The sequence below is a fragment of the Rhododendron vialii genome, chromosome 1a (assembly GCF_030253575.1).
Source record: "Rhododendron vialii isolate Sample 1 chromosome 1a, ASM3025357v1".
In the NCBI taxonomy this organism is placed as follows: domain Eukaryota; kingdom Viridiplantae; phylum Streptophyta; class Magnoliopsida; order Ericales; family Ericaceae; genus Rhododendron; species Rhododendron vialii.
In genome coordinates, this window is record NC_080557.1 from 8,700,108 (window position 1) to 8,712,266 (window position 12,159).

Below are 12,159 nucleotides of genomic sequence, written 5' to 3' on the forward strand. Positions count from 1 at the left end.
CGGGAATTTTCAAGGATATCGGGTTGGCTGAAATGGCCCTATCGGGCCAAATAAAAAACTCCCTATTACTTTGTTGGGCCAAGTTTATTGGGCGTAATTTCAACTCCAAAGGTATATGATTACGCGCAGAAAACAGACATACATTTTTATTGGGCCTAGTTGGGCCAAATTCATGGGTTTTCTTTATTCATCATGAGTAAAAATGTACAAAGTCTCCCGGCTCAGTTCGGTCTACCCTTTCGATTCGGTTTGGTCCCTTTTTGTTTTTTGGGTTGGGTTGGGTTGGGTTTCGGTTAAAAAGTCAAGCGACTGAGACCGAATCGAAAAATTCCATTTTTAATGTTCCAAAACTGACCGAAAACTGAAAAATTCCGGTTAGTTTTTTTGGCTGGGTCGGGTTTGTCGGTTATATTTTCACCTCGAACTGAGGTGGTAGTTCAAGTGGTTAGAGCAGTCCTCTCCCTCCGGGACCAGACGCTTAGAAGGGGGATCCCAATTTAACTTGCACTTCGGCGGAATCTGGTGATAGACATGACTTGGTGTCTGATAATGCATCAATATTTTATCTCCAGCAAAGTCAGTTATGGATTAAGTTTGAACATTCGGAGTCGGGTGAGTCCCTAATTGATCGGGGTCGATACGTTGATTCAATTTAGCCTACTCTAAACAAAGGGTTCAACCTCGTTTAAATCTTTATATTCGTTTTAGAACTCGTCGAAAACATTTTCTAAATAAAAAAAATAAGGGGCTAATTGTCACTAGGGCTGCAAACGAGCCGAGTTTTGCCTTGCTCGAGCTCGGCTTGCCTTAGTTTTCCTCAGCTCGAGCTCGGCTCGAGCTCGAATCGAGCTGAAATATGTGAGCTCGAACTCGGCTCGAATATATATTCAAAAGCTCGAGCTCGGCTCGGCTCGAATGGCTCGTTCGGTACATGTATGGGTATTGGTATATGTATGTGTGTATATATATATATATATATATGTATATGTAAGCTTGAGCTCGGCTCGAATGGTTCGTTTGGTATATGTATGTACTGTATATTGCAGCTCGCGAGCTCGACGAGCCGAGCATCAAGTGGCTCGAGCTCGGCTCGTTCATGAAACGAGCTGAAAATGTTCGCTCGAACTCGTTCATTTGCTTGATGAACCGAGCTCGAACGAGCCGTTAGCGAGCCGAGTCACGAGCCGCTCGCGAGCAGCTTGGTTCGTTTGCAGCCCTAATTGTCACAACCACTCTATCACTAACATCTCTCGCAACTTTTATCCAATCTTTTATCTTTTATTTTTTATTTTTTAAATTCCCAAAAGTCATGGTACCAAGAATTCCAGCCCAGCATTTACGGTACACAAGTCACTCAACCCAAGACCAAATTGGACGGCCTCGTACCTAGACCACCAATGACAGTGCCGTGCCGTGACGAAATGTTCTTACTTTTCCTCCCCCCGGAAGAAACCACGAGCTAGAACAACCTCCTCTGTGTGGGGTTTAAATACACTTTTTGATAATACTCCATTCGTTTCAGTTCTATTGTTCATTATTCCCTTTTTTTTTATAATGTTTATTGTCTATATCTTTCAATGTGAATTTCGAAAAATATATAATATGAATCTTATTTGATAGATTTTAATATAAAGTCATCGAAATCATGAAAAACATTATCGATTTAAAGATATAGGCAATAGACACAAAAGAGACAAAATGAATAATGGACAATAAAAATGGGACGGAAGGAGCAACAAGTTAGTTTGTGGAGGGACCCACATAATTTCCACCAATCACATGGAGGGTAATGTTCGCCCTTTTTAAATGAGGGTGAACAAAATTATTCTCGAGTTAGAGAATACTAATTAAAAGTTGAGGCGGTCTGTTTGAACAGATCAACTCACCTCCATACCCTTATCGAACCCCTCCAAACTCCATTTTTTCGAGCCCCATTATTTGCCCACAACAATGATCTGCGCGAACAATTCATCCCATACTTCTATTTGGCTACAACATATGTTAGGCTTGATCGGTCATTGATTAGTAGAGTTGTAAATAAGCCGAGCCGAGTTTTGTTGAGTTCGAGTTCAGCATATTTAGTAAACAAGCCAAAAACTCAAGCTCGCTCAAGCCTTAACGAGTCAAGCCCTTAACGAGTCAAGTTTAGTCATTTACTAAACGAGTCTCTTTAATCAAGCTGAGCCTCTTATAACGAGTCGAGCTTTTTTCGAACTAGCTGAACTCGCAAGCTGCTTGGTTTGCTTACATTAATAAGTACATAAACAAGTTGTATAAAACAGTCAATTCGTGTTTAAAATCATGTGAACTATCTAGTTTATACAAACTGTCATATATAATTGTTTTATGACCAAGCTATTTTATTTACATGCGTTATTTTCATCGAGAAGTACGGGATCAACGATTTAGATCACCGCTGTAGACCAATTTTAGAGCAAAAAAGAAAGGAGTTTGGAGGGGTTTGGTGGATAAGAGTGTAGAGGTGAGCTAAACCCATGTTTGAAGGTTTTACAATAAAGGGGGGTTAAGTGAGAAACGCTAATAGATGAGGGGCATCTATCTAATTTACTCTAAAAGAAACGAATAAAGAAAGTTATCCATCCATTGAAGAAAGGAGTTCATCGAATTTTGTTATATTTTGAACTTCCAAAAGTTATGGTACCAAGAGTGCCACCCCAGCCTTCACACTGCACAAGTCACTCAAACCAGAAAAATTACTTAATGTCCTCGGATACCGTCAAGTGGTGTTCTAGGTCTCTCTTCAACACTCAAATCAGAAAAATTACTCAATGTCATTGGGGCACCGACAAGTGGTGTTCCAGGCCTCTCTTCAACACTCATACTCGAAAAATTACTCAATGTCCAAGGGCACCGCCAAGTGGTGTTCCAGGCCTCTCCTCAACCAAACATTTATTTGAGATTTGAGATTAAGTGTAATGTTATCTAAAAAAAAACAGAAGAAAGATTAAGTGTAATGGCCATACAACAATATGCTTGAGAAGAGCCTTGGTGCACTGTCACGTTGTGCCCCAAGGGCACTGAATAATCTCTCCTCAAACCAAGACCAAATCCAAGCGGTGCCATAGTATTGACCACCAAAAACGGTGCCGTGACGAAAAAACGTTCTTGCTTTTGCCCCAAAAAAAAAAAAAAAAAATTACACATCCATTTAAAGCTTCAAAGGAGTTTGTATTTACGATTTTGGGACCCCATGTATCTGTCAAGTGACATTTTTGCCAAATTTGCCTACACCACGGTAGCCCCATTCATCGTCATCAATAAATCTCAATGATTAATTATATCTACTTACTTCAAGTAAATTATACTAGTTGACATTACAAACATTATCCTAAATAATAGATTACATAAATATTGGATTGAGGCACGGATATCTTGCCTTTTTAAAAGATATTCAAGCCCTCTATAGTTAATAAAAGCTTGACCAACCACTGATACAGTAGAACTCCTCATATGGCCTATCTCCTTTGTAACACCCAAGGTGTTTAATTACGCTAATCATATTTTATTAAAGATAAGTTAATCTTAGGTGTTAAGTTATGTCGTACTAAGAGCTTACGTGTCCTCTATGTGCTATGTGATACACAAATAATGTTCGCATTATGTCATGTATATTATTTATGAGTTATGTGCATTTATGTGACTAGAAATTTCATGTGAGAAATAATTGTAATTACACAAAGTTATATAATGTGACACATGGAGTATTGTACACCACACCTCATAGGATTATTTTACCCTAAAAGTGAGATAAAAAAATCAGCCCCTTTTCTCTTCCCATATACGGCATATCTCTTTTTCTCTTTCTCTCTCTCTCTCTCTTTCAAGAACTCTAGAAACCTCCATGTCATACACTTCTAGGGCTTCAATCTAAGGAGAAATCAAGTACCAAGAGCAAGAGCAAGATTAAGTCTTAAATTCATCTCTTAGCCAAGTATTGGAATCTCTCAAGCCATGATATAAACCTAGAATTTGTTGAGTTTTCATGTATTGACTTAATTCTTTATGAATGTGCATATATATATATATATATATATATATATGTAAAATTGTGTATACATCTTTGAGATCAAGGTATTTTGCTTCAATCATGATAGAACAATGGTTGCTGGATGTATTTTTTAAGTTTTAGTTGGTAAAGAAGAGAAATAAACCCTAGTTTTGAAGAAAGAGGGTTTGTGAAAAATCTGTCAGAAATTTACTGGGTTTTGTACCCTAAGCCACGAATTTTTAGACATAGTAAATCATCCTCAAAAATTATGAAATTTTTATGGGATGTCCCTCAATGAGTCTACAATGTCGTGTAAAAATTTGGGATTAATATTCCTTAAAACGGAGTCTAAAAAAATCTCGCACTAGACTGCACTCTGTTTTACTGCTACTGCTGAACCTCTGTTTTGGCCTTCGGTTTTTGATGAGTTTGACCTAGTTTTCCATCACGTTATTTTCTATAATTTTTATGTGAGGTACCCATATGTGTGTAGTATATTGTGTCCATAAATTAGAGTAAAACTCAAAGAGAATAATTTTAATCAATTCGTTTACTAAGCTGCGTTCTGTTTCGAACAGTGCTGAATTCTGCAGTCTTAGTCTTTGTTCTTTTAATTCAAGGGCATAGTTCTTGATCTTGTTAATTCTTGACTAATTTTGATAGCATATGCACATAAGTGATCTTTATGTGGTAAAAGTATTAGGACCTAGTTCTGTATGGTTTATTCTCAAGAATTCTTTAAGTGAAAGTACATTGAGTTGTAATTTTAGGTATCATGTATATGCATTTTTGTTTTCAGAAATTCTTTGTGTAAATAATATATGTGCATATACAATACTTAGGATTTGGTGATCAAGCGAAGGATACAAGTGATACAAGGTGATGTTTAGTTGAAGTGCAAAAGAAGGTGAGTAACCTCATACTTTGAAATGGGAAATTTTGTGAACTTCTTTTTCTATGAAGTGTGGTTTGGTTTTCCTATGCCATGAAGTAATATGTCTACGTGATTTGAGTGTTATGTTATAATGTGGAATGGTTCTCAATGTGCTTTTTAAGATGTTACAAGTCTTAGTCTATGAAGTGTGTACGCCATGCCCTTGCGTTATACCGTATGTGCCCGCTAGTGGGTTCCATAATAGCTAGCATTATGTGCCTCCCTGGAGGGTTCTATAATATCCAGGTATGTGCCTTCCTGGAGGATTCCATAATATCCAGGTATGTGCCCTTGCCGATGGGTACCAATAATCGGTCAGGATCTTGATATGTGTCAAGTATGTATGTGTGTGATAAGCTTGGCGGTATTGGCTATGTAAATGTGTTCGAGTACTTTATGCTTTCATGTAAAATATCTTTCATATTTTTTTTAAATGTTTGTAACTAGTGTGCTATATATGTGTTGAATATTCAAAATCCAAATTAGAGTATGAGCTTTACTTACTGAGTTTTCAGCTGACGGTTTAATTACCAATTTCAGGTGATGAAGTACGATAGCTTATAAGTGCAATGTTTTGTGCAAGTTTGGGCTTCATGGAATCGTTTTGCATATAGAAAGGAAGTAGAAAGAAGACTTGAATTTTTGGGCATGTTTTGTACTTGTTTCCTTACGATCAAGGATGTATATAATTTTTGCAAAGTGATGTACATAAGCTATGTAATTTAGAGAAGGCTATGGATGTGCATGCTAATGTAATTATGATATCATGAAAGTTATCAATGTATGGATGCTCTAGACCAAATGGGTTGTGCTCATTTTGCTTAAACTTGTTTATGGTTACTTTTATTAATAGACCCCATAAATTTAAGTGAAGTTTTCTTAATCACTTCGGCAAATGTTTGATTAAATTTTTTTTTATTTAGAGCACTTTTTCTTGAACCTATTTGGTTATGTAAGAAAGCCTTGTTGACTGGTCACGGGCCATGATTCCCTTATAAGGGGTCTAGGGATTGCAGGTCGTGACATCCTTAGGATACAACAACTCGACTTTTAGTTGTGTAGGCTTAAACCACCCTACATAAGTAGGCAGTCCAAAGTTTCACTAAAGAAACAAAACCTTAAAGTTTGCTTATTAATCTCTCTGTAACCAATACTGTAGAAAATATGGAGCCGTAAAGTAAAGCCTTGATCACAACATCAAGCTTCATTGCCTCTGGCTTGCTCCTATCTTCTCAATGAAATGCGTGCATGCATATATGGACAGATATACAAAGCGGAATCACATAGGAGTACAATAATTGGGCAAAATGAAAAACTTGCTCGCTTGACTAGTCACCAAAACGCTTAGAAACCCTATAAGCAAGAATTTTAATTTTGTGCAGAAGCAAACATAATTTCCAGTAGTTAGCTACTTTTTGATAAGATTATCAACCAATGCCAAACAGATAGGGGTTTAGAGGATGCCAGTTGGAGTAGAAGTTAAGGGGGTATGTTTTAAGGTTTTAAAGTACAGGGGGTTAACTGATAAATGCTAATAGACGAGGAGCGTCTACCTAATTTACTCCAAAATGAATAAAGAAAGTTATCCATCCATTGAAGAAATGAAGTTCATCGAATTCAATACACAGAACTCAGACAGATACATTCAAGCCCGTACATACGTATATCTGGATGTATAGGACTATTAAATACACAATACTCTATAGGATACACAGAGAAATAAAAAACAGGCAATCGGTGTTTCAATAATGGAGTCGTATTATTGGATTCTTTTTAAATCCTTTTAGGACTCATTTTGATAAGCAAAATTGTTCATACTTTAGAACTCTCTAAACGGTCAATAACGTCGAAAAAATCATAATTATCGTACATCGACCGATATCTTATCTGTCCACGTTATGAAGAAAAATAAAAAGTGCAATACTGAATCAAATCTCATTACAATAACAAAAATTATGAATACTCATTCTCTTAATAAATACTACTCCTATGTTTTAAAAAATTTCAATCCATACCTAGATAAACATATTTTTTTAAACTAGATTTCAATCTTCTACGAACTCCACGATATGAATAATTTCGATAACTAACTAAATGGTTGGCCAAGTGGTCAATGTCTAATAGGGATTGCTTCTTTCAAGTCTTATTCCAATTTCAAGTTCTATCAACTTTTTTGGGATCGTACTCATGGTTTGTGCCGTCTTTAACCTAAGAAATCTATTAATTAGAATTCTTAAATTACAGTAAATTGATCCGTATATAGTCATCATAAATGGAATTCGGGGACATCATACGTGTTGGCCCATCTGGGTTGTCCATATTCAATAATAGATAGTTCAGATTTTGTCTCAATTGAACAGATCTCAATCGTTTATCTATTCATTGTCGAAATGAAATTTATTCCATCTATCTATTTTCAAAAATGCTAGAGGCACATCGGGAGCGGGCCCTACCTGTATGTGAGAGGGGTGTAACTAAAGTGTGCCACACCTGATGTGTCCTTAGCATTGCCGAGTTGAAATCTGTGCCGTCCATTATCAAATATGGACGGCCCGGATGGATCAATACGCATACTGTCCCCCGTCTCAAAGATGATTCCCATAAAAATTCCTAGATACTGTACCCCTCGCTTTGGCTTCAAGGGTACGTGAACAGCCATCCCAAGCCATCCTCTCTCTCTCTCTCCGTCACTCTTCTCTTCTCCCACCCAACACCCTTCCGCTGTCCTGTCCCTCTTCTCACTCCAATAAACCCAACAAAGTCAAAACACTCTTCCTTATAACCAACTATGTCTTCTCTCACACCCATCTCTCAATCCCAACCCCTCTTCACCAAAACCCAACTCAGAAAACCCCCCAGCACCCCCATCATGGTCTTCCCGAACCCCAATCCTGCCGCCAAATCTTCCTCCGTTGGCGGCCCTTCGGCGACGAGGGCGAAGATGAATACGGCGGTGGTGGTGAAGGCAGCGGCGGCGGCGACGGCGGCGAAGAAGCGGTACCCGGGCGAGGCGAAGGGGTTTGTTGAGGAGATGAGGTTTGTGGCGATGAAATTGCACACGAGGGATCAAGCCAAGGAGGGGGAAAAGGAGGCTGAGGGCCCGCCGATGGCGAAGTGGGAGCCCAGTGTTGATGGGTACTTGAGGTTTCTTGTGGACAGTAAGTTGGTGTTTGAGACGCTTGAGGGGATTGTGGAAAGACCTGCTTTTCCTGAATGTAAGGGTTTGAGTTTTTGATTATTGAGGTTTTGGTTATATGATTAACGGGTTTTTGTGATTTTGACCGGTGCATTCCATTTAAACTAAAAGGACTAAAGCTCATGTTTTTACGGATTTCTGGGCAAGTAGTAGTAGTACCATTTAGAAGAAACAACTTGAGCCGGTAGGCCATGTTTTCATGGATTTCTTGGCAGGTCAGGTAGTGCCATTAGAGGAAACAACTTGACTATTGTCGTTAGTCGTAGTCCATTTAGTTTAGCACGAACTGGGTGGTTTTTTTAATGGGTATTCTGTTTTGATGTGTTTTTGGTGGTTATTTCTGCCTTTCTGGATTTGGTTAGGTTATGTTGTTGTTCTGCTTACTTGTAGGGTGTCACTTGACTAGTCTCTATTTTTTGTAAAGGAAAAGGATCCTCCCCGGTATCTGTCCCGTATTTGCTGGAGCTATCTCACAAGGATTCGGCAAAAAATTCATACCGGTAGGAGCGTGCATTTTGTGAAAACTGTTGCGTTGTCTAGAGTCTAGACACTTACTAGAGAGAATCCAGACCTTTTGTGAAATTACCCTTACGGTGTGTTTGGATAGGCTTATATTTGATAGCAAGGGATTTGACATGTTTGGTGCTTAAGAATAGCTCAAATTCGAATTTCATCATTTGCATAGGGGTTTCAAAACTGAATTTGAGGGCTCCGTTAGATTGGATTCTAGATAACTACATACGAAGAATAATTTGAAGTCCTTCATGCCAGGGATTGGAGGTATACAATGATCCCAGCAAATTACTCTCTTCTACTTCCAATCCATGTGTTTTACTTCAATTTCAAGAGCTACCAAAAAGTAAAGCTCTTATATTTTTGTCAAAGTTGAACGTCAAATCCCTTGATTGAAATCTGTAAGTATTCAAATGGATCCTCAGGCTCCTACTGGAAACTTGTGGATTTCAAATTAAAGGGGATTAGTGTCCGATTTCAAGAACTATAGGTGGCTTGTGATTTGTGAAACTTGAGTATAAGATGGAGGGAAGATGTAATAGATTTTTCTTGATTGGGATTTGGGATCCTTGTGTACATCTACAATTAAGTTAGCTGGGCTACCTCAATGTTGGGATAGAAGGGCCTAGAGTCAGGAAGGCTCTCAGGTGTGTAAAGAAGGCCGAATGTAGATACAAACCCACTACAATAATGAAATCAATCAAATGGTAAATTCCAAGAACGATGGGCCCGATTGTCAGTCGATGGAAGTCCGCTCCCGCCCCCTCTTCGTGCAACTGAGGATGTACTTCAATGGAAAAAGTATAAAGGGGCACTTATTACAAACTTCTTGCTTGTTTCTTTTCGTTCTGTCATCTATCAGGATGGTATCTTGTTCTTGTTAATGTTCTAATTTGGTTCCTCTCCTTCACTGAGGTTGCTTAAAATTATCTGCCTTCTTTGCCTTAGACTATCTTGTTGCTTTTGTCACAGATGCTGAGTTCAGGAACACTGGACTAGAAAGGTCAGAAAGTCTGGCAAAAGATTTGGAATGGTTTAAAGAGCAAGGTCATACTATTCCTGAACCGTCATCTCCTGGTGTTACCTATGCTAATTACCTTCGGGAATTATCGGAGAAGGATCCCCAAGCATTCATCTGTCACTTCTACAATATTTACTTTGCCCACACCGCTGGTGGTCGAATGATCGGGAAAAAGGTATGTAATTAACTTGGGGAATTATATTGAACACAGATTGTTAATTTGTTATGCGAACAGTATACTCTAAACAACTCATCCTGGGCTGTTTTCCTTATAATTTCTTGACCTCTTTTAGCCTTTTATAAAGCATAGGAGTGGATTATTGGATCATTATATGTGTTATGCAATTAAAACAGTCATATGGGCATTTTGTGAAAGGTGAAGTGGTTTCCATAGTCTCCTCATTTCCTGAGACTTGAAAATCCTAAGAATTACCATTACATAAAGCAAGTGAAGTAAGGCTCTAGAGCATGTCAAAACAAAAAAAGAAAAGAAAAGAAGAGAGGAGAAAAAAAAAGGTAAGGCTCTAGTGTTGATTGTAAAATCTGAAGATTTATATCTGCTCCTGTAACTGAACCTGTTTCGCAGCATCTGTAACATTTAGAATATGTTGTTTGACTGTTTGCTTGAGAACAAATTTGTGGTGCAGCTTATTAACCCCGTTTGTTTGGGATCCTTGACCCTTGCTACTATATTAGGATGCTATTTAAGGATTAGTTTTCAATTTCTCGAGGGATGAACTGAAAATACTAGTGGAATAACTATATTTTAGTTTATCCAATGTAAGACAACAGAATACAGCAAAACAAATAGCACAATAGTGTGTCAACATGAATTTGAAGTGTCACTGACAGTACATGACAATTTCTTTTCATGATACCATTTCCCTTTTTATTTCATACATTTTCACTTTTACACAATACTGGATCATTTTGTTTATCTAAAGTGTGCTTGAATATCAGTTATTAGGCCGCATGCACCCAGTCACCTAGATAACTTCTAATTAATGTTTCTAAACATTTTATCTATTTTCAATTCCCTTCTTTTTGTTCTGTTTAAACTTAAAAGTTTCCTGTACTTTTTCCATTACTACCTTTGCTGAATTGAAGCACTGAAACGAAGTTTGATCCTTGATGCTATCTGGTCATTCACGCATGCTTGCCCGTTTTCATCGGATCACAGCAACGATTCCTTTGACAATCTAGTTTTACTTACCGTAAACGAAGAAAGTTCAATTGAATTGTCAAGTTTCTGATGGAGCAGTTTTGTTTGCCCTCTTTTAGGTAGCTGAAAAGATACTAAACAAGAAGGAACTGGAATTCTACAAGTGGAATGGTGACCTTTCCCAACTGTTGCAAAATGTGAGGGATAAGCTGAATAGAGTTGCTGAGGTAGTTCTCTTACTGCTGCTTTTAATTACCTTGAATGTTTTGATGTAGCACACTGTTTGTTTTGGTGGAAACTATGTTCCAAGGAATGTATTTTATGACGTTTGGTGCGATGGAAAACGATCGTCAACAGTAAATGTTAGTGTGGTCAAAGAAAAATGAGTTGATTTTGGCAAAATCGTAGTAACATTTACCAGATGATTGGTATACCACTTCACTATCATTCTACCCCAACCAGCGCCCTGCCACCCACCTCCACAGCCTCTGCCACCACCAAGACCATCTCTCTCATAGCCATTAGCACCATTATTTCCATGCAACCAAATACAATAAACCAGTTTTCCGTGGAAAATTTTCTCAATTTTTTTTTATTTATAGGAAAACCATTTCTGGCGAAACAAACAGAGCTTAATGATTTTTTGTGTGCACTTACGTTGTACATCTTTCTGGTTTCTCACAAAAACCCTGTGTTTCCATCAGAGCTGGACTAGAGAGGAAAAGAACCATTGTTTGGAAGAAACGGAGAAGTCATTCAAGTTCTCAGGAGATATCCTCCGTTTGATATTGTCATGATGCGCAAATAGTGCTGCTGGTTGTTTACTTCTGCAAGTAATGGGGGCGAGCTCTAACATTTATTCGTACTCACAAGTGTTTCATCTTCTCCTCCTGCTGTTGTTTATTTTCAATTGTGCATAAGCAGAACTTCATTCAAGGTATGAAAGTGTCAGCTTCGGAAAGTCATAACATCTAATTGTTCCGATTCTTATGGTTACTTTCGGAGCGCTAATGTCCGTGTAATTATCTTTGATAATGATGTTTATTTTTACCTTGATCTAGAGCATTTCATTTGAAAGACGAATCTTTTCCTCTCTCACTGCGACATCTTCATGATTAGGAAAACTGTGTTTTCTATTACTTCGTATCAGATTTGGTTTCCTCGCATCATTATTTTCCCAAAACCAGGACATAGTTTTATATATTTGATTATTTGATTCCCATTGCATTCGGCATCCAAACAGCACAATAATGCAAATCTTTTATCTTCAAAATAACTCTGCCAGAGTGGCATACAAACTCATATGATGATCAACTCTCGTGGG

At 38.0% G+C, this 12,159-nt stretch overlaps 1 protein-coding gene across 1 annotated transcript; it reads left to right on the forward strand.

Moving 5' to 3' along the window:
* Positions 1 to 7,552: 7,552 nt before the first annotated feature.
* Positions 7,553 to 11,930, forward strand: LOC131316261 (heme oxygenase 1, chloroplastic). The gene is made up of 4 exons (XM_058345576.1): positions 7,553 to 8,158; positions 9,625 to 9,848; positions 10,955 to 11,062; positions 11,540 to 11,930. The coding sequence occupies exons 1-4, from the start codon at positions 7,732 to 7,734 to the stop codon at positions 11,630 to 11,632; spliced, it is 852 nt and encodes a 283-aa protein (XP_058201559.1). The 5' UTR covers positions 7,553 to 7,731; the 3' UTR covers positions 11,633 to 11,930.
* The last annotated feature ends 229 nt before the right edge of the window (positions 11,931 to 12,159 follow it).